Below are 21330 nucleotides of genomic sequence, written 5' to 3'. Positions count from 1 at the left end.
TATACACGTGTTCCTGTGTGGTATTTATCTCTGAACTCATGTCACTGAAACAAGATGATCTGGTCACTTTGTGATTGCTATTTGTGGGACTTTGCTGTGTTTCTTACATTAGAATAGTCATTACACTACAGAAGTACTTTATTGGCCACATCGCTCTTTGGGATGCCCTAAGGTCCTGTAAGATGCTGTATGAATTCCAGTCCTTTTGGTATGTTGACACACAGTATAAATGTCAGGTTGGATTTATTTTCAGGCAGAGCCATTAATCTGTGGAACCAAGATCCTGACTCTTGCAGTCAATGTAGATTGGTTGGAAACACAGCATAAGAGAGCTTGCTGCGTTCTGGTGTCACTCAGTACTGCACAGAACCATGGTTGAATATTGAGTGATGTGGAACCAGTCATCAGATCTTGTTTAATTGTCTTTTGACCTCAGAGAGGGATTTCCCAGAGGCTTAAAAAAAAAATCTACACCGTAACTGCAAAAGAGGAGCTCATGCAGCGCCACTCTCAAAAACGTCCGCACTTTCATTTGAAAGTCCTTCAATTCTCGTTGTTGCATTGTTTGTTATTCCTTAATTCTTAAGGAAGCATAGGAAAATATCTTCCATTCATATGGTGCTTTTCACATCCTCAGGCTATTCCCAAAGCGGTTCACAGCCAATGAACTGCTTTGGAGGTACTGTCACTGTTTGGGATGGTAAACGCGGTGGTTAATTTGTGAACAGCAGGATCCCATAAACAAGTATTGATCTCTTAATGTGCCACTACCAACACCCTTCTTATCACCAGCCTTTACATTCTCTTTTTATCCACATCCTCGTCAATCTCCATCGAATGTTGGGCCTCTATCCAGCCCCACTGTTCCACACCCTTCAACCGCCACAACAGTATAAATCTCATCCTTTTTCCAGTTCTCTGTAACGTTGACAAAGAATCATCCAGACTTGAAACCTTGGCTCCTTTCTCTCTCCACAGATGCTGTCAGACTTGGTGAGATTGTCCAGCGTTTTCTGTTTTTAAATGGCCAGTCATCGTGTATCCGGTGCAGATGGTTGAGGGCTTGTTGCCGGGCAGAAAACTGAGGTAAATTTCCTTTCTGCACCGTTCCCTCTCAGAATTCCACCTCCACCAATTCACATCGCAATAAAGTGAGGTGAGATGCGTATGGCTACGTAAGGCTGTTGTATACATGTTCACTATTGTTCTACTGTCTAGTACTATCATTATCTCCACTGTTGTATATACTTAGTTATTGCTGTTCTGTTATTGGTTGTTGCTGTTGGAATGTTGTTATTGGTGCTGCTGTTGGCTCCGCCCCTCTGAGGAGGTATGAAGCCCATCGATCTGGGGTAGTCTTGCAATGCGGGAGGAGCTACGGGTTGGCACATTTTTAGTCTGTTACAGCATCGGTTCACTACTACTCAGTGTCTCGACTGAATTGATGGCCATCATAAAGCAAGATCTACTTTGGAAAAAAATTGCTAATTGACTGGTGTCAATGTGATGGAAACAACCAACTGATCTGAGCTCTTTCTCCGTTTGCAGGGGAATGAGGCCGCTGGGGGAGCAAGTGGGGGGGGGGGGGGGAGGTAATCCCTCCTGAAATAACCCCTCCCGAAATTTCCAAGTGGAAAAAAAATTGCTGGGGTTAGCTGCTTCTGAGGTACTTTAGAAAAACAGTCACTGTTGCGATGTTGGACATTTAACTGGAGCCCTAATGAGATATTTATTTAAACCTGGAGCTTGGGATGAGTGGCCCCAGAGAGAGTATATCCACCCCAACTTTTAATGTTTAATAACAAAACAATCTCAGCAGGTCTGACAGCATCTGTGGCGAGAGAAGGGAGCTAATGTTTCGAGTCTGGATGACTCTTTGTCAATGTTCCAGATGCTGTCAGACCTGCTGAGATTGTCAAATATTTTGTTTTTCTTTCAGCTTCCAGCATCCGCAGGAATTTGCTTTTATTTTACTGTTGGAGAGTTAGCCCATTGCTGCCTATGTGTGTCAATGAGGAAGAGCCCCGAGTTGTCAGGTTATTTCTGTTCAGCAGCAGCAGACGGTGTGTTTAAGCCTCTTCCCGCGCTCTCTGGGCAGCTGTTCGGAGCTGAGAGCGGGCGGAAGGAAGTTGCAGGGGGATAGGTTTAACCGCCGCACTGCGGTAGCCGGCACCGACAGGAAGCTGAGGGGAACTTTCTGTGTGTAACACCGAGCGGGGCGGAAGTGGCTGTTGGTGTGGTTTGCAAGAGGAGGCGGTGAAGTCAGAAAGTAAGCGAGGGCCAGGGAGAGAGGGAGACGGGGAAATATCAGAGGAGATGTTTCCCAGTGAAAAGCTAACCCGGAGAGGGGGATAGATACCCAGGGTGCAGAGACCCTTCAGGGAAGGAGAGAGGGAATGGTGCACACAGGGGATTGGCGGGCAGGCATTTACTTTTAAGATGCAATAACAATGTCTGTTGAGTAAACTCAGTTCTTGGGGGTGAGGGATAGTCCTGCTAATCTTCTGTTTTGTAAAACGATAGTTTGTGCTCTGGTGGTCAACGGTCAACTCTGTTAAGCATCAACTGGTGGTAGTTAGGAACCCCATTCAAGAATGACCGTCTGATGCATTTGCTGCAGAAGAAGACAGTGGCTGAGAAGGTGCACAATTCACTGGTCTCTATTTTTCTGGATGCTCTCAACCAGTTCAGCTTTTCATTTCCGTTTGCCTCTTCCAACGCCCTTCCAAACAGTCAGCAACCAGAGGTCAAGGCTGTCGGTGACAGACTCCCAGTCGTCGGTGTCAACGTCTGCCATCTTTCTATTTCACTGCCAGTGTCCTTGGAGTAGAGGTATGGATATCCAGGAGGTCAAGACCCAGAGACTGGTTTATCAAACAGAGGGTCTAAGTGTATACAACCACCATCCATCCAATCAATGTGGCTGAGCCAGTGGAGGTGTCATTGGCTTAACAATGAGTGTACACTTATGGGATTAGCACACTCCAGGACCTCTGATTTGGTGACTGTGTCCTGCCAGGGGATGCCGAGAATACACCTGTGACAGCGAAGGCTGAAACTGTTCAGCCGCTTCTCCTGCCTACCATTTTTTTGTTGAGGTTGCACCACAGCAGTGGAATGTGTTGAAGATACAGATTTTTAAAAAACTTAAATTTTGAGTTATTAATTCTTTTTTTCCAATTAAGGAGCAATTTAGTATGACCAATTCACCTACCCTGCACATCCTTTTGGGTTGTGGGGGTGAGATCCATGCAGACACGGGGAGAATGTGCAAACTCCACACAGACAGTGGCCCGGGGCCAGGATCGAACCCGGGTCCTTGGTCATGGACGACACAGGTTTGGTAGACTCACAGTTTGATGTTTTCAGTCAGATTGCTGTTCCACATTCTCCTACTCAGCTTGGATATAATCGTTGCAGCTTTTTTGATGGCATGTTGAGTTCATCATTAAATGACATTGCTGGTGTTTATGGAGCTGAGATATGTGAAGTTATCAACAATCCCTGTGTCACATTGTTAATGCTAATAGTTGACAGTATACATCATCCTGGACTGTGACATTTCTTTTGATGCTGATGATCAAACCAAACTCTACATAGGCAGGAGAGAGTCGGTCCATTTGCACGATTGGTGTAGAACAAATGTCCGATGATGACATTGCACTTTTGTCTTGGATCTCAGGCGAGCAAGGCTGAATAGGTTCTGTCAGTTAGGGTTTGTTTAGATGACCCAAAGGCATAAGGCCACAACACAGAAGAATATTCCAGAGCGTGTTGGTTCCAGAACACAACTGTTTGGCCCCAGTGTGGACCTCAATGGTTCCAATGTTGTCCCGTCATAGCTGATCTCATCCACCATATTGTTGTAGATAGAGGAGATCACACTGAGCACTTTCGGTGGGCAGACAATTTTCTTCAGCAGCTAAAATGATTGGCTTTGCCCACATGGCCTTGGTGAGACCGATGAAGACAATACGTAGTGGTCTCCTTTGTTCACGGCATTTCCCTTGCAGCTGCTGGACTGAGAAGATTGTAGATCTTCCAGTCCTGAAACCATACTAGGATTCAGAATAGAAGTGTTTCACCAAGATGTACAATCTGACAAGGACAACATGGGCAAATATTTTTCCCATGATGCTCAACAGAAAGATGCTTCGATCGTTGTTGCAATCACCGCAGTCGTCCTAGTTCTGGTACAGGGTCATAATCCTTGTATCATGCATAATCTGGGACACTGCCTCCTCCCGCCAACTGAGACAGAAGTTTGTGCAGATGCTGTTGGAATGCTGGTTTCCCATGTTTGATGAGTTCAGGTGGCATAGCATTAGCACCTGGAGCTTTGCCCATAGCAAGTTTTGTTTTCAGTGGAGCCATTTTCTTGCCATGGCTGATGCATGTGTTTCCCTTTTGAATGCTTCAGACTTTCCCCTATCGTTCGAAGGACATCTGGATATTCTAGTAAAGTTGTAGTCATTGGCGTACCGCCTGACAGTCTGTTGGACTTTCCTTTGAGCAGCAGATCTTTCTTGTAATTAATGAGAGCAAACTGGTTGGCTTCGATGATGGGCTCCCTCACAGTGATGTTAGTACTGAACCAGTCAGCACTTTTCTGCTCCTGCTTCCCATTTGTTGAGAGCGCAGTATTGTCCATGGTGTCTTGAACTATGTTCCATTCTTTTCTCCACACTGGAAATGTCAGGGAGTGCCTGTAGAGTTGAGTTGTGGAAATGATGGGTTTTATCTGGGTGGGCAGTATGGTTGACTTTGATACGAGGACAACACTTCTGCTTTGAATTGAGTTTTTCTTTGATGTTTTATCCTAAACTGATGCACACCAGGGTATTATCTGTATCACAGTCCGCATTGTTCAGAGCAGAGAGTCACGCCTGGTGATGGTCAAATCCAGCTGATGTCTGCAGAACACCTTGTGGCATGATTTGTTCTGATAGAAGGTGTTAGTTACACAAAGCTCACTGTAGCAGCGAAGCATAAATAGTCTCTGTCCATTCTCTTTTAATTTTTCAAAATGTTTTTATTCAAGATTTTTCCATAATATTTTACAAAACGCTACAATCGAAAATATAATGCAAAGAAGGCAAAACACTGTGCCAACAAAACAACTTAACCCTCTAACCAACTAAGAATTTAATAAGCAAAAACAAAGCAAAGTAGGGCATCCGCCCCTTACAAATAAGATGAGATCCCCTCCCTCCCCCGGGTTGCTGCTGACATCCACCTAACGCTCCGCGAGAAAGTCAAGGAACTGTTGCCACCGCCTGGAGAACCCCTGCAAGGACCCTCGCAAGGCAAACTGTATCTTCTCCAACCTGAGAAACGCCGCCATATCATTGACCCAAGCCTCCACGCTTGGGGGTTTCGCGTCCCTCCACATTAACAAGAGCCTTCTCCGGGCTACCAAGGAGGCAAAGGCCAGGACTCCGGCCTCTTTCGACTCCTGCACTCCCGGATCGTCCGTTACCCCAAATATCGCTATCCCCCAGCTCGGTTTCACCCGAGTGTCCAAGACCTTGGACATAGCCTTTGCAAAGCCCTTACAAAATTCCTAAGTGCCGGGCATGTCCAGAACATATGGGCATGATTTGCTAGGCTCCCTGAACACCTCATGCACTTGTCCTCTACCCCCAAAAACCTACTCGTTCTTGCCCTTGTCATATGTGCCCGATGCACCACTTTAAACTGAATCAGGCTAAGCCTGGCGCAAGTCTCTGTCCATTCTCATTCATTTACCCCAGGCTATGATGTTCCAGGCAGGAAGACCATGTCCTGTGGCCCAAGTAGGAGAAGATGTTCTGATTTAGAGATTCTGCTGATAGCAATATCAAGCTCCACACACAACTGATCTTTCACCTCTGTACGGGAGGGCAATGTTGGAGCATAAATACTCATGAGGTTAACTCGTCTTGTTTGAGTTATGAGGCAGGTGGAGAAACGCATTTTGAACCATTTGTGGAGGGTTTATCATCATAGAGTCCCTTACAGTGAAGCCGACACCTTGCTCATGTGTTTCCTCTGAACTCCTCCCCTGCCAGATGAACATATAATGTTTTTCTTTCAGTGATCTGTTTTCAGTGAGCCTGGTCTCTTGTAAGGGAAGCCACATCAATGCTCAGCCTATCAAATTGCACGTCTACACAGACATTATTGAGTCCTGCAAGTCATCTATCAGTCCTGTGCACTTGGTCCTGAGATTCCGACTTGCCAATCGAAGTGTTGGCATCTTCCCTTTTGTTTGTTTGCCTGGTGCGATGAATTCCATACACTTGCTGTGCAGAGACTCTAAGCTCCCAAATACTTATTGAAGCAGATGGATCGCAGCTGCCTCTTGGGGATTGCCTGACTTGAGATGGGTGGTGCTTGACCAGTAGGACACTGGCCCTGTTCCCTGTGCTAGTTGAGTTGTGCTCATCACTCCTAACTGCTGCCTCCTGTGTTGTGTTCTTGCTCTGCAGCAAAACTGGGACGTCCTCTCTGGGTTGCAAGCACAACCAAGTAAACTAAATCTAATAAACTGAGGGACAAATAATAAGGACAGTCCCTCAAAGGGAAACTGCCTAAAACAAAATGTGAATCACAAATTAAGCTTAAAAATATCAAAACCAAAATGTGATTAAAGGGGTCAGTAAGGCACCCCAAACTGCAAAGAAATATAAAGTACTATATTTGATACTCACCTGTTTGCAGGAATTGCCTGAAAGATGACCAATTTAGACATAGTCCCCTTTGGTCTCTACCCCAGAGCTATTCAGTTGCAGCTGGGAGTTTGGATCATGCATGCCAGGATGTGTCCACATACCAGTGGGCAGGTGGAGGCAGGTACATGTCTGAGGGCCAAATTTTCTCTGAGTTCGTCAGAAACTTCAGCCTGGGGCCACGAGGGACCCAGTTTCCTAGAGTCACCGTGAGGAGGCATAGCTGAGGGACTTGACAATGGAGAGGCGTTGTATGGAGAGGGAGAGCCTTGCACAGTTGGTCATCTTTTGCTGCTAGCCAGTGGTGTGGGCTAAAAATGAGAAGCAAACTAGCACAATAAGTAAGAAGCATGCTAACTCTCTCCACCCACCGAGGACATATCAAATCAACCTGCTGGAGGGGTATGAACAGAACCTGAAATAGGCATGTTTAGACCAGAGCAAAGCACAATAGGAGAGGGATGGATGGGCCAACAGCATGAGGGAAAGCCTAAAGAAGTGAGGGAGGGGCAGGCACTGATGTGCATTGCTTCCTCTAATTGTGCCTTTTTCCTCCTGACAGTTTCTTCATACTCAGCTGCTTTCTTAGTTTTTTCTCCTATTCAATCATTGGCCAAAAAAACTTCCTCATAGAGTATAAGCAGAATGAAAAGTCTGGGATGGGTCAGACAGTGGTGAGTATTTTACCAATGGACTGCCCTAAATTTTTAATTGAACGATGTACGGTTTGGCCTTTCTGCAGATTTGCCATGCTGGGTTTCTAAGTTGATTCCTGAACCTTTGAACTGGATGGTTTGTGGCTGGCCCTTTCAGACGGGTTGTCAAACTCCTGCAGGCTGCAAGATCAATTCCTGTCCAGTTGGGGCTATGGTGAAGGTTGGCAGACCAGGACACGGGTTAGGGCTGAGAGAATAGGATGGCTGTGAGGAACTGCTCCTTTATAGCCCAGCTTTGCATCGGGTGTCAATTCCATTGTGGACTGTCTGCAGTTGTGATGCCTGTGGAATGGATTCAAGATGCATGGATTTTAATTTTTTAAAAAAATCTTTATTGTCACAAGTAGGCTTACATTAACACTAATGAAGTTACTGTGAAAAGCCCCGACTCGCCACATTCCGGCGCCTGTTCGGGTACACTGAGAATTCAGAATGTCCAATTCACTTAACAGCACGTCTTTTCGGACTTGTGGGAGGAAACCGGAGCACCCGGAGGAAACCCACGCAGACACGGGGAGAACGTGCAGACTCTGTACGGGCAGTGACCCAAGCCGGGAATCGAACCTGGGACCCTGGGGCTGTGAAGCAGCAGTGCTAACCACTAAGCTACCGTGCCACCCTAAATAAAATATTTGCTTCCAGATTGTCATTGTCCTGCAACATTTCCGTATTAAACAAGGTTAAGATGGAGGACCATCAGCCTGTTCCTTTATTACATTTAGCACTCTTTAAGAGTTGAAAAGAAGAAACTGTCAGCTGTGACTTAGTGCTGGCACTCTTAACACTGCGTCAAGGAGGTCATGGGTACGGAGACTTGAGCCCATAGTCCAGACTGATTCTGCAGTGTAATACCAAGAAAGTGCTATGCTGTCTGAGGTACCGTCTTTCAGATGAGATGTTGAACCCAGGCTCTATCCTCTCAGTTCATCTTACTTTGAAGAAGAGCGCAAGAGTATCCTGGCAAATATTAATTCCCCAACAAACATCACTAAAACAGATTACCTGGCTATTATCACATTGTTGTTTGTGGAATCTTGCTGTGAACAAGTTTGGCTGCTGCCTTTTCCACATTATTGTTGTGATTGCACTTCAAAAGTACTTCATTGATTCTAAACTGCTTTTGAGTTCCAGAGGTCTCAAAAGGCTCGACTGAAATTCCAGACTATTTTTGGAATACATCTTGCATGTCAGTAATTTAGTGGTAAAACAATTGAACCATGAAGACTAGAAGGTGTCTGTTCTGATCCATGGTCGCTCCTGAGTTTCCTGATTTCTGGCTGCTATTAACCCCTCCGTTCCAGATCATTAAGGGTGAACTGGGAAATCAACCATGGTTTTTATTTCTCCCACTCTCCCAACCTCAATCCAAGCCACCATCTCCTACTGGAAAATGCTCGTGGATAAACAACAGATCAAGATGGGACAGTGCTTGGCAATTAAAGCTCTTGCAGTCAAAAGATCTGCTGCCACTCAGTGCCTGGATTCATAGAAGCCCAGTGGCCTCGGGTCTGTTATTGCCAGTGGACCGCAGTCAAGGGCTTTGGCAGTTGGAAATTAGTAATTGCTAATCATTTTTCGCTGCATTAAGGGAGGGTGAGAATGGGGGGTAAATTTGGTTAGGCCCCAGCTGGAGCATTTTGTCCAAATTCAGGCAGCCCTCTTTAGGCTCTGGAGATGCAGGAGATTCACCAAAATGATACCAGGCCTGAGGGACTTCAGTTATGCAAAGAGATTCAAAAAGGTTCATGGGAGATTTAATGGAAGGGCTCAAAATTGAGCAGTTTTGACTGCGTAGATAGGGAGAAACTGTTTCCCTCGGTGGCAGGGTCAGTAACCAGAGGCTACAGATTCGGATAATCATCAAAAGAACCAGAGGGAAGATTATTTTGTTTTTTGCCACGTGTTGCTTTGATCTGGAACACATTTGCCTGAAAGGGTACTTGAAGCAGTAACTTAGAAAAGGAAATTGGATAAATCCATGAAAAGGAAATGTTTGTAGAACTATGGAAAGGGCAGGTTGTGGGACTAATTGGATACCTCTTTCAAATAGTTGGTCTAGAAATGATGGGCCAAGTGGCCTCCTATGCCGAGCGATTCTAATCTATGCTGCCAGCAACCAGTGAAATGGGCTGTCCAAAATGGTGTTATCTCAGTTATGTGCCTTCCAGTGCAGTGAGGGTAACTTTACCACTCTCCCATTTACAGAAGGCCATCATAAACCAAGAAAGATGTTGTGTAGACCGAAGCCTGGAGAATCTGAGGACGATCTCCTCCTGTTCCAGCAGCAGTTCCTCGCAGCAGGAACATCTCCAGCTGCCAAAGTCGTAAACAAGAGGAAAGTAGAATTGGAAAATACTGATGGAGGCCAGGCCAACACAGATCCACGGGACACGGTCACTTTGGAAGGTTTGTTCTGTAGCCTTACTGTGGGAATCAGGTGATGGATCTAATGTAAGGGGGTTGGGGATGAGCAGGAATGAAACCAGGCATTTTAGTGGTAAGAGCTTGTAGTATTGGGACATTTTTAAAAGGTACTAATTGACATATTAAAAATTATGGATAACAATGTGAGTAGGCCATTTGGTCCTTGAACCTGCTCCACCATTTAATCAGATCATGGCTGATCAGCACCTCAATCTCATTATCCTGTATTACTCCATATTCCTTGATAACCTTTACCCAACAAAAATCTGTCCATACAAATAATACAAAATATTGTGAATGCTGGAAATCTGAAATAAAAACAGGAAGTGCTGGAAATTTCCTGCAGATCTGGCAACTTCTTTGGAGCGAGATAGAGTTAATGTTTCACGTCCACTGTGACTTCTTCAGAACTCGCGTATCAATCTCTGTATTGAAAGTTCCAATTGTACCCCAGCACCCACAGGCTTTTGGGGGAGAGAATTCCAGAATTCGCCACCCCTTTTGTGTGGAAAAAGTACTTCCAGGCTTTCCTCCTGAATGGCTAACTCCCACTTATCATCTTCTTGATTCCCCAACCAGAGGAAATAGTTCCTCGCGATCGATTAATTTTAACATTTTAAGCAGGGCTGAAGAGAGAAACAATGCATCACGGTGCTTCTCTTGTTTCTGGGCCCCTTAATCCCTTCTGCGACCTGCGCACCCCACCCTCCCCCACTTTAACCCCTTCCATTGTGCATATTACATTTTTGAATTTACTTCAGTTCATGTTTGACATCTCAACCTGAAGCTAATATATATACAAGATAATTGCTTTCAGTGTTAAGCTGATTTTGACAAGTTTAGGACGTGCATTTTTCAACTACCACCAGTTTTGCATGCCGTTTATCGCATTCTGATGGAGCATGTGTGCATTTCCTTACCGACTTGCCCCCCCGTCCCGCTGCATGTATTATTTTGTAGCTCGCACTGACTATAAAGTTGCCTTGCAGATGTTTCACTGTACTTTTTTGCCTGCTATGTGAACTCTATTGAAGTCTTTATTTCCGATAGACCGCAATGCAGAGATGTTGATTAATCTACAGCCATTTAATTTCGTTTGCAGAGTTCTGCGCCAAATTAATGCTTTCCTAGTCCTTCAGTCCGATTTATGTGTATCAATTCAGATATAATCGATTAAATAATTTTTCTTTCTTTCTGAAAAAGAGTTGTAGTGGACTTTGAAACGTTAATTCACCGATGTTGCCCGACCTGCTGAGTCTTTGCAGCATTTCCTGTTTTCAGATTTGTCCAGATTTATTTCAGAATGTCGCCAGAGCTTGAAACTTGGAGAGATGGGATAGGCTAGGATTGTTTTCCTTAGAACTGAGGAGGCTGAAGGGTGACCTAATTGAGGTATACAACATTTTGAGGGACCTAGATAGGGTAGACAGGAAAGACTTGTTTTCCCCAGCTGAGGGGTCAGATACCAGGGGGCATAGGTTTAAGGTGGTTGGTAGAGGGAATAGAGGGAAAATATTTTCATGCAGAGGGTAGTGGGTGTCTGGAATTCACTGCCTAAGTTGGCGCCCAAGTTGGTGGTTGAGGCTGAAATGCTCAATTCATTTAAATGTTACCTGGATCTGCATCTAAAGTGCTGTAACCTGCAAGGCTACTGACCAGGTGCTGGAAAGTGGGATTGGAATGAGCAGCTAGTTTCTTTTTTCCCTTTTTTTGGCCGGCGCAGACATGATAGGCTGAATGGCCCCTTTCTGCACCGTAACTTTTCTCTGGTTCTGTTTCCAGGTTCTGCAGTACTTTGCTTTTATTTTAGATTAAACTAATTATTTTAGTTATCCTGAAGACAGTATGTTTTTTTTCCCCAAAATGAAATGGGCATCATCATTAAACCCAGCATCAAGTCAATTTTTGCAGTGATCTTTCATCATTCGTCATGCCTGTATTTAATATTGTTGTATGTATGTGAGAGAAAATTCATTCAGGCTTCCCACAAACCAATGTGTCAACATTACAATAATCTCAGCATCCACGTTTAAATCCTTCACTTCTTACCTCTCGCTATCTGAACATAAGAGATAGGAGCAGGAAAGGACCATACGGCCCTTCAAACCTGCTCCACCATTCATTTCAATCATGGCTGATCATAGAATCCCTACATTGCAGAAGGAGGCCATTCAGCCCATCGAGTCTGTACTGACCCTCTGAAAGAGCATCCTGCCACCCCCCCCCCCCCCCCCAACTGTTAGACACTAAGGGGCAATTTAGCCGGCCACTCAACCGAACCTACATATCTTTGGACTTCAACCATACGGGGAAAAGGTAGAGGAATGGCACTAAATCATGATGCTCGTTTGCAGACACGATGGGCCAAATTGCCTTCTCCTGAGCCATAACAATTCGGTGATTCTAAACTCCACTTTCCTGCCCGATCCCCAAATCACTTGATTCCCTGAGACCAGGAATCTGTCTATCCCAGTCAGTATTAGAATGCACATGTTATTAATCCATTCTGATTGACTTCCGGTGGCGGCATGTAGAGGGGAAGCCGCATGCTGGTGGCTCCTGCATGAGGCGTGCTTTTAGGAGCTTTAAAGTCCAGTCCTGGGGGCAATTTGTGAATGATTGGTTGAAAGGATGTACAAGGAAGGCAAAGGATGGCAAAAGGATTATGACAAACAGCCACTAAGAAGGGAGGGAGTGAGTGTTCACCATCGACTGAGAGGGCCAGCCAGGGAACTGGCAAAATGGCGGAGGCTGGGCTGCTGGGTGGGGCCACACTGTTCACAGCAGAGAAGATGACTTGAGGTGATGTCATTGGAGCTGGAGAAGCAGGTTGCGAAACACATGGAGGTGTTGAGGAAGGAGATGGCAGTGGCTTTGAAGACGTTGGTGGAGGAGGCAGTTACCCCGGTGAGGGTGGCTGTGGCGAAGTCATCGGCCAAGGTGAGGGAGCAGAGCGAGAGGACGAAGGGAGTGGAGGAGGCCATGGGCAGCACGGTAGCCTTGTGGATAGCACAATTGCTTCACAGCTCCAGGGTCCCAGGTTCGATTCCGGCTTGGGTCACTGTCTGTGCGGAGTCTGCACATCCTCCCCGTGTGTGCGTGGGTTTCCTCCGGGTGCTCCGGTTTCCTCCCACAGTCCAAAGATGTGCAGGTTAGGTGGATTGGCCATGATAAATTGCCCTTAATGTCCCAAATTGCCCTTAGTGTTGGGTGGGGCTACTGGGTTATGGGGATAGGGTGGAGGTGTTGACCTTGGGTAGGGTGCTCTTTCCAAGAGCCGGTGCAGACTCGATGGGCCGAATGGCCTCCTTCTGCACTGTAAATTCTATGATAATGTCGCAGCCAGTGATCAGCTCACCTCGACGGGGGATGAGCTGCAGAGGGTGGTCGAGGCCAATAAGGGGCTTCTAGCAAAGCTGGAGGACCTGGAGAACCACTCGAGGCGCCAAGGTGTTGGCGGAGTTGATGGGGGAGAGTGAGGAGCCCTCCTTAGCACGGTAGCATAGTGGTTAGCACAATTGCTTCACAGCTCCAGCGTCCCAGGTTCGATTCCCGGCTTGGGTCACTGGCTGTGCGGAGTCTGCACGTTCTCCCCGTGTGTGCGTGCGTTTCCTCCGGGTGCTCCGGTTTCCTCCCACAGTCCAAAGATGTACAGGTTAGGTGGATCGGCCATGCTAAATTGCCCTTCGTCCAAAACCTTTAGTGTTGGGTGGGGTTACTGGGTTATGGGGATAGGGTGGGGGTGTGGGCATGGGTAGGGTGCTCTTTCCAAGAGCCGGTGCAGACTCGATGGGCTGAATGGCCGCCTCCTGCACTGTAAATTCTATGATTCTCCCGGTATGAACTGAACCGAGCTCATCGGTCGCTGAGGCCGAAGGCAAAGTTAAATGAGCCGCCAAGGGCAGTGATCATCTGCTTTCACAAGTACCACATGAAGGAGAAGGTATTAAGCTGGACGATGCAGAAGCGGGAGGTGCAGTGGGCGGGTGCTGGAGTTTGCATATACCAGAACTTACATTGGACATTTATGTTGTAGCTGTGGCTACTTTTCTGAGTTCTTTATATTCCCTATGTTTACAACACACCTGGCTGGGATTTCCATGTGCTTCATTTCACTATAATGTTGTCTTTTTTTAGTCGAAGACTTGTGTTGTTATGAATGTTGACCATAAGACCTTCCCAGTGTTGCACTGGTACAAATTTCACCCAAATGGTGTATGAACCTTAATCATATCACCTCACAGCTTTCTAAATTCCGGGAACACGAGACTCGTTTATCCAATCTCTCCTCAAAATTTAACCTTGAGCTCTGATACGATTCTGGTGAATCTGAGCTGCCCTCCAGTTAATCCCTTTCGAGGACATGGTGCTCTGTACTCCAGATGTAATGTAATGAGGATTTTGTATAGCTGTATAAACTTACTCCCTTCTGTATATAATAATAATCTTTATTAGTGTCACAAGTAGGCTTACATTAACACTGCAATGAAGTTACTGTGAAAATCATCTTGCCACCTTGTCATAAAGGCTAACATTGCATTGGTCTTTTGATTATTTTTTGTGCCTGATTACACTTTATTTATCGGTTACATGAACCCCTCAATCTCTTTGACGTCTCTCCACTGTTCTTAGCTTTTCACCATTAAGAAATATTTAAATGTCCCTTTTTCATCCAAAATTGATTACCTTTGGACAATCTCTTCTGGTGATCTGATCTCATCTCGGAAGGTTATGGGTTGAAGTCCTACTCTGGAGACGAGCACAAAATCTAGGCAAACGTTTCAGTGCAGTACTGAGGGATTGCTGCTTTTTCAGTGCAACATTAAATTGATTCTGCACTTTCAAGTTGGCTAAGAGTTTCCATGGCATGATTAAAAGAAGAGCAGGAGAGTTCTCCTTCATCTCCCAGCCAATACTCAATTCTCAACCAATGTGACTAAAACAGACAATTTGATCATTATCACAATGCTGTCTGTGGGACCTTGCAGCTGCTGACCAGAAGCCAACCGTTTGTCTATTTTGTTTCAGGTCTTCCTGACTGTCCTCCATCATTAATGCCAACTCCACCCAAAAAATCCAAGGCAGGAAAAGTTAGATTCCAAGGAGATGATGGTGAGGAGCAGATGGATCTACAGGATAGACACATCACAGCTGTCTTGTCAAAGATTATCGTAAGTTTTGCACAAATTCAAGGTGTCTCACGCCACGGTGCTCACGTGGAAAATAGCAGCGCTTGTGTGTAAAAAGGTTCCAAAGAGCCTGGAAGCCTTATTCTTATCATTGGCTCATTGCCTCAGGCCATCAGACCCATCATGCACACTCGCTGGTATCTTATATCATAGAATCCCCACAGTACAGAAGGAGGCCACTCTGCCCATCGAATCTGCACCAACCCCACCGAATGAGCATTCCACCCTTGCCCACTCCCCCCAATGCTTGTACCTCCATAACCTAACTTGCACATCCCGAGACACTAAGGAACAATTTATCATGGCCAATCTACCTACCACTCACACCTTTGGACTGGGAGGAAACCGGAGCACCCGAAGGAAACCCACGCAGCCACGGGGAGAACGTACAAACTCCACAGTGGCTGAAATTGAACCCGGGTCCTGGCACTTTAAGGCAACAGTGCTAACTGCTGTGAGGCAACAGTGCTAACGACTGTGCCACCGTGCTGCCCTAAATGTTTTGTCTCCACTCAATAGATTGATGATCCACTCGTTGTCACTGGGCTTTGCATCGCTATGTTCCATCTGGCTGAATTGGTAGCACTGCCACCCTCTTGAGTCAGAAGATTTTGAGATAGAGTCCCACTCCACAGGCTTGAATACAGAAACTAGCCTGGCACTCCAGAGTAGCGTGAGGTGCGAACTTCCAGATGAGTTGCTAAACTAGGCTCTGTCTGTCCTCTCTGGTGGACATAAAAGGTTCCATGCCACTACTTTGAAGAACAGTAATTAAATGTATTGGCCAGTATTTATCGCTTAACCAATATCATTGAAACAGATAATCTGGCCATTACCACATTGATGTTTGTGGGGCTCTAAGCCAATTGGCTGCTGTATTTCCTAGATTATACCCATGACTGCAATTCAAAAATAATTTATTGGCTTTAATACAATTTGGGGCAGCCCGGAGTTGTGAAATGCACTTTCTTATCATTGGTATGTTAAATAAGACCATAATATTTGAGAAAGCTACTTCAGAGCACTCAGAGAGACGGCACAGTAGTTAGCATTGTGCCTCACAGCGCCAGGGATCATGGTTCGATTCCAACCTTGAGTGACTGTGGAATTTGCACTTTGTTCCGTGTCTGCGTGGGTTTCCTCTGGATGCTCCGGTTTGCTCCCACAGTCCAAAGAAGTGCAGATTAGGTGGATTGGCCATGATAAATTGCCCTTTAGTGCCCAAAGATATGTAGAGGTTAGGTGGAGTTGCAGGAATGAGGTGGGGGAGTGGGCCACTGTAGAATGCTCTTTCGGAGGGTTCGTGCAGACTTGATGGACCGAATAGTCTCCTTCTGCACTGGAGGGATTTCTAAAAAGAAATGTTATTATTCAAGAAATTTTCCATTATAACAAATAATACTGCACTATGCAACAAATACATAAAGGTACAACACAAAAATAGCACGATCAGTACTTAACTGCACTGAACCCAACACTTCAACATATAACTAAAAAACTACCCCCCCCCCCTGCTCCGCCATTCAATCATGGCTGATATTTTTCTCATCCCCATTCTCCTGCCTTCTCCCATAACCCCTGATCCCCTTTTAATCAAGAACCTACCTATCTCTGTTTTAAAGACACTCAGTGATTTTGCCTCCACAGCCTTGTGCAGCAAAGAGTTCCACAGATTCACCTCCCTCTGGCTGAAGAAATTGTTCCTCGTCTCTGTTTTAAAGGACCGTCCCTTTAGTCTGAGATTGTGTCCTCTGGTTCTAGTTTTTCTGACAAGTGAACAATCTGCATACCGGCGAGTCCGAAACCCCGAAAATGGAACCAGCAGACAAGGCTCCAGCTCAACATCAAGAACCCCTGGCATGGTGTTAAAGAAGGAGATCCAACAGTTTACTAGCTTAAGACACAACCAGAACATGTGGGTATGATTAGCCGGTCCCTGAGAACAACGTTTGCACCAATCCTCCACCCTCCAGAAAAGAACACCCATTCTCGTCTTGGTCAGATGTGCCTGTGCACCATCTTGACTGAATCACCTCATCAACAGGATCTGGTCATAATGTCCAAAATCTTCCCCTCACCCAACTCGGTCAGAGATAAGATCCCATTCAAGATGGAGGGCGAAGGTGCCAAGGGAAATGATGAAATTTCCTGATGCAAGAAATCACAAACCTGGAAATACCTGAATAAATTCGTCCTTGGGATTTGGAATTTGTCCACCAGCTCTGCAAAACCAACAAATCTATCCAAAAACGGGTCCCCAGACCTCTCCAGACCCTCCTCACCATGGCATGACCTTCGAGTCCAGGCCCGCTGGCACAAAGAGATGATTCCTGCAAATAGGGGCTAACTGCGACATGGAGTCGAGCTTACAATGATGTATAAACTGCCAACAAATCCTCATGATGTGGAGATGCCGGCGTTGGACTGGGGTGAGCACAGTAAGAAGTCTTGCAACACCAGGTTAAAGTCCAACAGGTTTGTTTCGAATCACTAGCTTTCAGAGCGCAGCTCCTTCCTCATGTGAATGAAGAGGTGGGTTCCAGAAACATATAAGTCAATGATGCAAGGCGATACTTTGAATGTGAGTCTTTGCAGGTAATTAAGTCTTTACAGGTCCAGATGGAACAACTGGAGAGAGGGATAATCACAGGTTAAAGAGGTGTGAATTGTCTCAAGCCAGGACAGTTGGTAGGATTTCACAAGCCCAGGCCAGATGGTGGGGTGTAAATGTAATGCGACATGAATTCAAGGTCCTGGTTGAGGCCGTACTCGTGTTCCGAACTTGGCTATAAGTTTCTGCTCGGTGATTCTGCGTTGTTCACCTTGGAGAACGCTTACCCGGAGATCAGAGGCTGAATGCTCTTGACTGCTGAAGTGTTCCCCGACTGGAAGGGAACATTCCTGCCAGGAGATTGTCGCGCGATGTCCGTTCATCCGTTGTCGCAGCGTCTGCATGGTCTCGACAATGTACCATGCTTTGGGACATCCTTTCATGCAGCGTATGAGGTAGACAACGCTGGCTGAGTTGCACGAGTATGTACCACGTACTTGGTGGGTGGTGTTCTCGCGTGTAATGGTGGTACCCATGTCGATGATCTGGCACGTCTTGCAGAGATTGCCATGGCAGGGTTGTGTGGTATCGTGGTCGCTCTCCTGAACGCTGGGTAGTTTGCTGCAAACAATGGTCTGTTTGAGGTTGCGCGGTTGTTTGAAGACAAGTAGTGGGGGTGTGGGGATGACCTTGGCAAGATGTTCGTCTTCATCGATGACGTGTTGAAGGCTGCGAAAAAATTGTTGTAGTTTCTCCGCTCCGAGAAAATACTGTACGACGAAGTGTACTCTGTCAGTTGTGTCCCATGTTTGTCTTCTGAGGAGGTCAGTGTGTTCTTTTGCTGTGGCGCGTTGGAACTGTCGATCGATGAGTCGAGCGCCATATCCCGTTCGTGCGCGAGCACCTTTCAGCGTCTGTAGATGTCTGTTATGATCCTCCCCGTCTGGGCTTGTCCATAGGGGATGGCTTCTTTAATGTGTTTAGGGTGGAAGCTGGAGAAGTGGAGCATCGTGAGGTTATCTGTGGGCTTGCGGTAAAGCGAAGTGCTGAGGTGACCGTCCTTGATGGAGATGAGTGTGTCCAAGAATGCAACCGATTCTGGAGAGTAGTCCATGGTGAGTCTGATGGTGGGATGGAACTTATTGTTGTCATCGTGTAGTCATTTCAGTGATTCTTCACCGTGGGTCCAAAGGAAAAGAATGTCATCGATGTATCTGGTGTATAACGTCGGTTGAAGGTCCTGTGCGGTGAGGAAATCTTGTTCAAACTTGTGTATGAAGGTGTTGGCATATTGAGGTGTGACTTTGGTCCCCATGGCTGTTCCATGTGTCTGGATGAAGAAGTTGTTGTCGAAGGTGAAGACGTTGTGATCCATAATGAAGCAGATGAGTTGCAGAATTGCGTCTGGAGATTGGCAGTTGTCGGTATGGAGTACTGAGGCTGTTGCAGCAATGCCGTCGTCATGGGGATGCTGGTGTAAAGTGCCGAGACGTCCATTGTGACGAGGATTATCTCCCTCTTTTCCGATTGGATTGTTCAGATGATGGCAACTTCTCTTTCTGTCCATTACTTGGTGGAAGTAATTTAGTTTGGCTGTGATTGTACAAAATGATCTGGTTGTTATCACAAGGTTAATTTGTGGGAGCTTGTTGTGTCCAAATTGGCTGCCGTGTTTCCTACATTGTGCAAGAAGAGTTTTAACACTTGTAAAATACTTAATTACTTGTAAAATGTTGTGGAAATCATGAAAGGCATCAAAAGTAGCGCTTTATCCTTTGGTTTTTCTCTCATTTTTCCCTCTCTCACTGGAATAAATTTCCACATATCCTTGATTGCCCAGTGGTGCACTGCCATATTTCAGGGGTTTTTCGCTATATTTTCACAAGATTTGAAAAACAAGCTGTTTTAAAATCCCAAGTCTTTAGAAAGGAAAGTGTATTTACACAACGTTAAGGTCGAAAAAGCATTTGACGCTATAATTTAGGGGGAGACATTGGTGCAGTGGTAGTGTCACCGTAGTAGTAATCCAGAGGCCCAGGCATGGACATGGGTTCAAATTCAACCACAATTAATAATCTAGAATTGAAAAGCTCGTCTCAGCGATGGTGATCGTAAAACCCTCATCGATTGTTTACTACCTGGTCTTGAATACATGTGACCCCAGATCCTACATGTGATCCCAGATCCACAGCAGTGTGATTGACTCTTAACTGCCCTCTGAAATGGCCTCACAAGCCATTCAGTTCAAGGGCAATTACGGATGGACAACAAATGCCGGCCTTGCTGGCGATGCCGACATCCCATGAGAGAATATAAAAATCGTACACAAATCGACGTCTGGCTACTGACCTTCCTGCCGGTGGCAATAATTTCTCCTTGGTTATCAAAATCCTTCATAATTTTGAGTAGCTCAATTATATCTCCTCATAACCTTGCTTGCTCTAAGGAGAACAATCTCACTCTAGATTCTGCACAGAATGGAGAGTCCTCTTTCGAAGGTGCTGCCATAGGAAACTTTAAAAGATGGAGCATAGAGTTCAGCATTTTAACGATTCCTTGGTTTTATATTTTTCTTTCAGGAGCGAGACACAAGAGCGACTCCGATATCTCTTCCTGTGTCGACAGGGCTAGCCTTCCCAAAGGTCTTTCACAGGTCGGAAGTACTGAGCGAGGTAATTCTTTTTCAAATCTATTATATTTTCTCAGCATTGTCTGAAAGCAGGGCTTAAAGACTCATGTTTTTCACCGAATATCCGCTACCAAATGACTCTAAGATGCATCCCTGGTTTGCAAAAAGGTTACAAATGGACAGGAGAGCTGCAAGAACATTGATGAGAATGATACCAGAAATGAGAGTTTGTACCTATCAGGATAGATTAAATAGGCTGCGGCTTTTTTCTCTAGAAAAGAAAAGTCCTGGGCTTTTTGATGGATGTACTTAAGATTATTCTCGGGTTGGATAGAGTGGAAATAGAGAAACCAATGGGGGAGGCTGAAAGCAGGGGGTATAAAAAAGATAGTCACTGATAAGTCCAGTTAAGAATTGAGGAGAAACCTTTTTAGAAAGTAGTTAGAATCTGGAATTTGCTGCTACATGGAGTAATTGAGATGAACAGAATAGATCGAAAAGAGGGAGCTAGATAAGTATCGGAAGGATAAAGGAATAGGATGTTCTACTGATGGGGTTAAATGATGAGGAGTGGGGATAGACTGATGTGTGAGCATAGATACTGGCATCTGTCATTTACATAGAATGACTAGTTTCAGCGCTGCGCGTTCTATGGAATTCTGTTGGAGTCACCAGAAACAGAGGTCGGAATTCTCTCCTTGTTAGCTGGCAGCGGGATTCTCTGGTCCTGCCGGCAGTGCACTGCCGCCTGGTGGTTTTCTAGCACCGTGGGGTGGCTTCAATGGGAATTCCCATTGAGAGCGGCAGGCACAGAACCCGGCCTCCATCGAACAGTGCGCTTCCTCCCCCTGCCAAGAAATATGCGGCTGGGAGGCCAGAGAATCCCACCCTGAATATGCAAATGTTGCATCTGTTACGACACCCTGGGCTAGTGCGCAGTCAATTCCAGCCCCACGTTCCCTGGAGTCGCAATACAAGTGAATTAACCAATAATTCTGAGAAAAGTCTTTGGCCCTTGGCTGCCCAATAATTAAAGTGACCAGGTTTGTAAGTTTAAACACAATTACTGTTTATTTATAATAAGAACTATAATAAAACTTGGAGCAGATAC

At 45.7% G+C, this 21330-nt stretch overlaps 1 protein-coding gene across 5 annotated transcripts in view; it reads left to right on the top strand.

Moving 5' to 3' along the window:
• The first annotated feature begins 1002 nt into the window (after positions 1-1002).
• Positions 1003-21330, top strand: part of rpap1 (RNA polymerase II associated protein 1) — a 115411-nt gene continuing 95083 nt past the window's right edge. Inside the window, exons 1-4 of one of the 5 annotated variants that reach the window (XM_072486163.1) lie at positions 1003-1086; positions 9632-9832; positions 14879-15021; positions 20170-20262. In XM_072486163.1, the coding sequence (XP_072342264.1) occupies positions 9655-9832; positions 14879-15021; positions 20170-20262 (414 nt within the window). In that variant the 5' untranslated portion in view covers positions 1003-1086; positions 9632-9654. The other 4 variants (XM_072486161.1, XM_072486159.1, XM_072486164.1 and 1 more) reach the window with 4 other exon arrangements.

Source organism: Scyliorhinus torazame, chromosome 2 (assembly GCF_047496885.1).
Source record: "Scyliorhinus torazame isolate Kashiwa2021f chromosome 2, sScyTor2.1, whole genome shotgun sequence".
Classification (NCBI taxonomy): domain Eukaryota; kingdom Metazoa; phylum Chordata; class Chondrichthyes; order Carcharhiniformes; family Scyliorhinidae; genus Scyliorhinus; species Scyliorhinus torazame.
The sequence above is the reverse complement of the archived record's forward strand: the minus strand, read 5'-3'. Positions and strand labels throughout refer to the sequence as shown.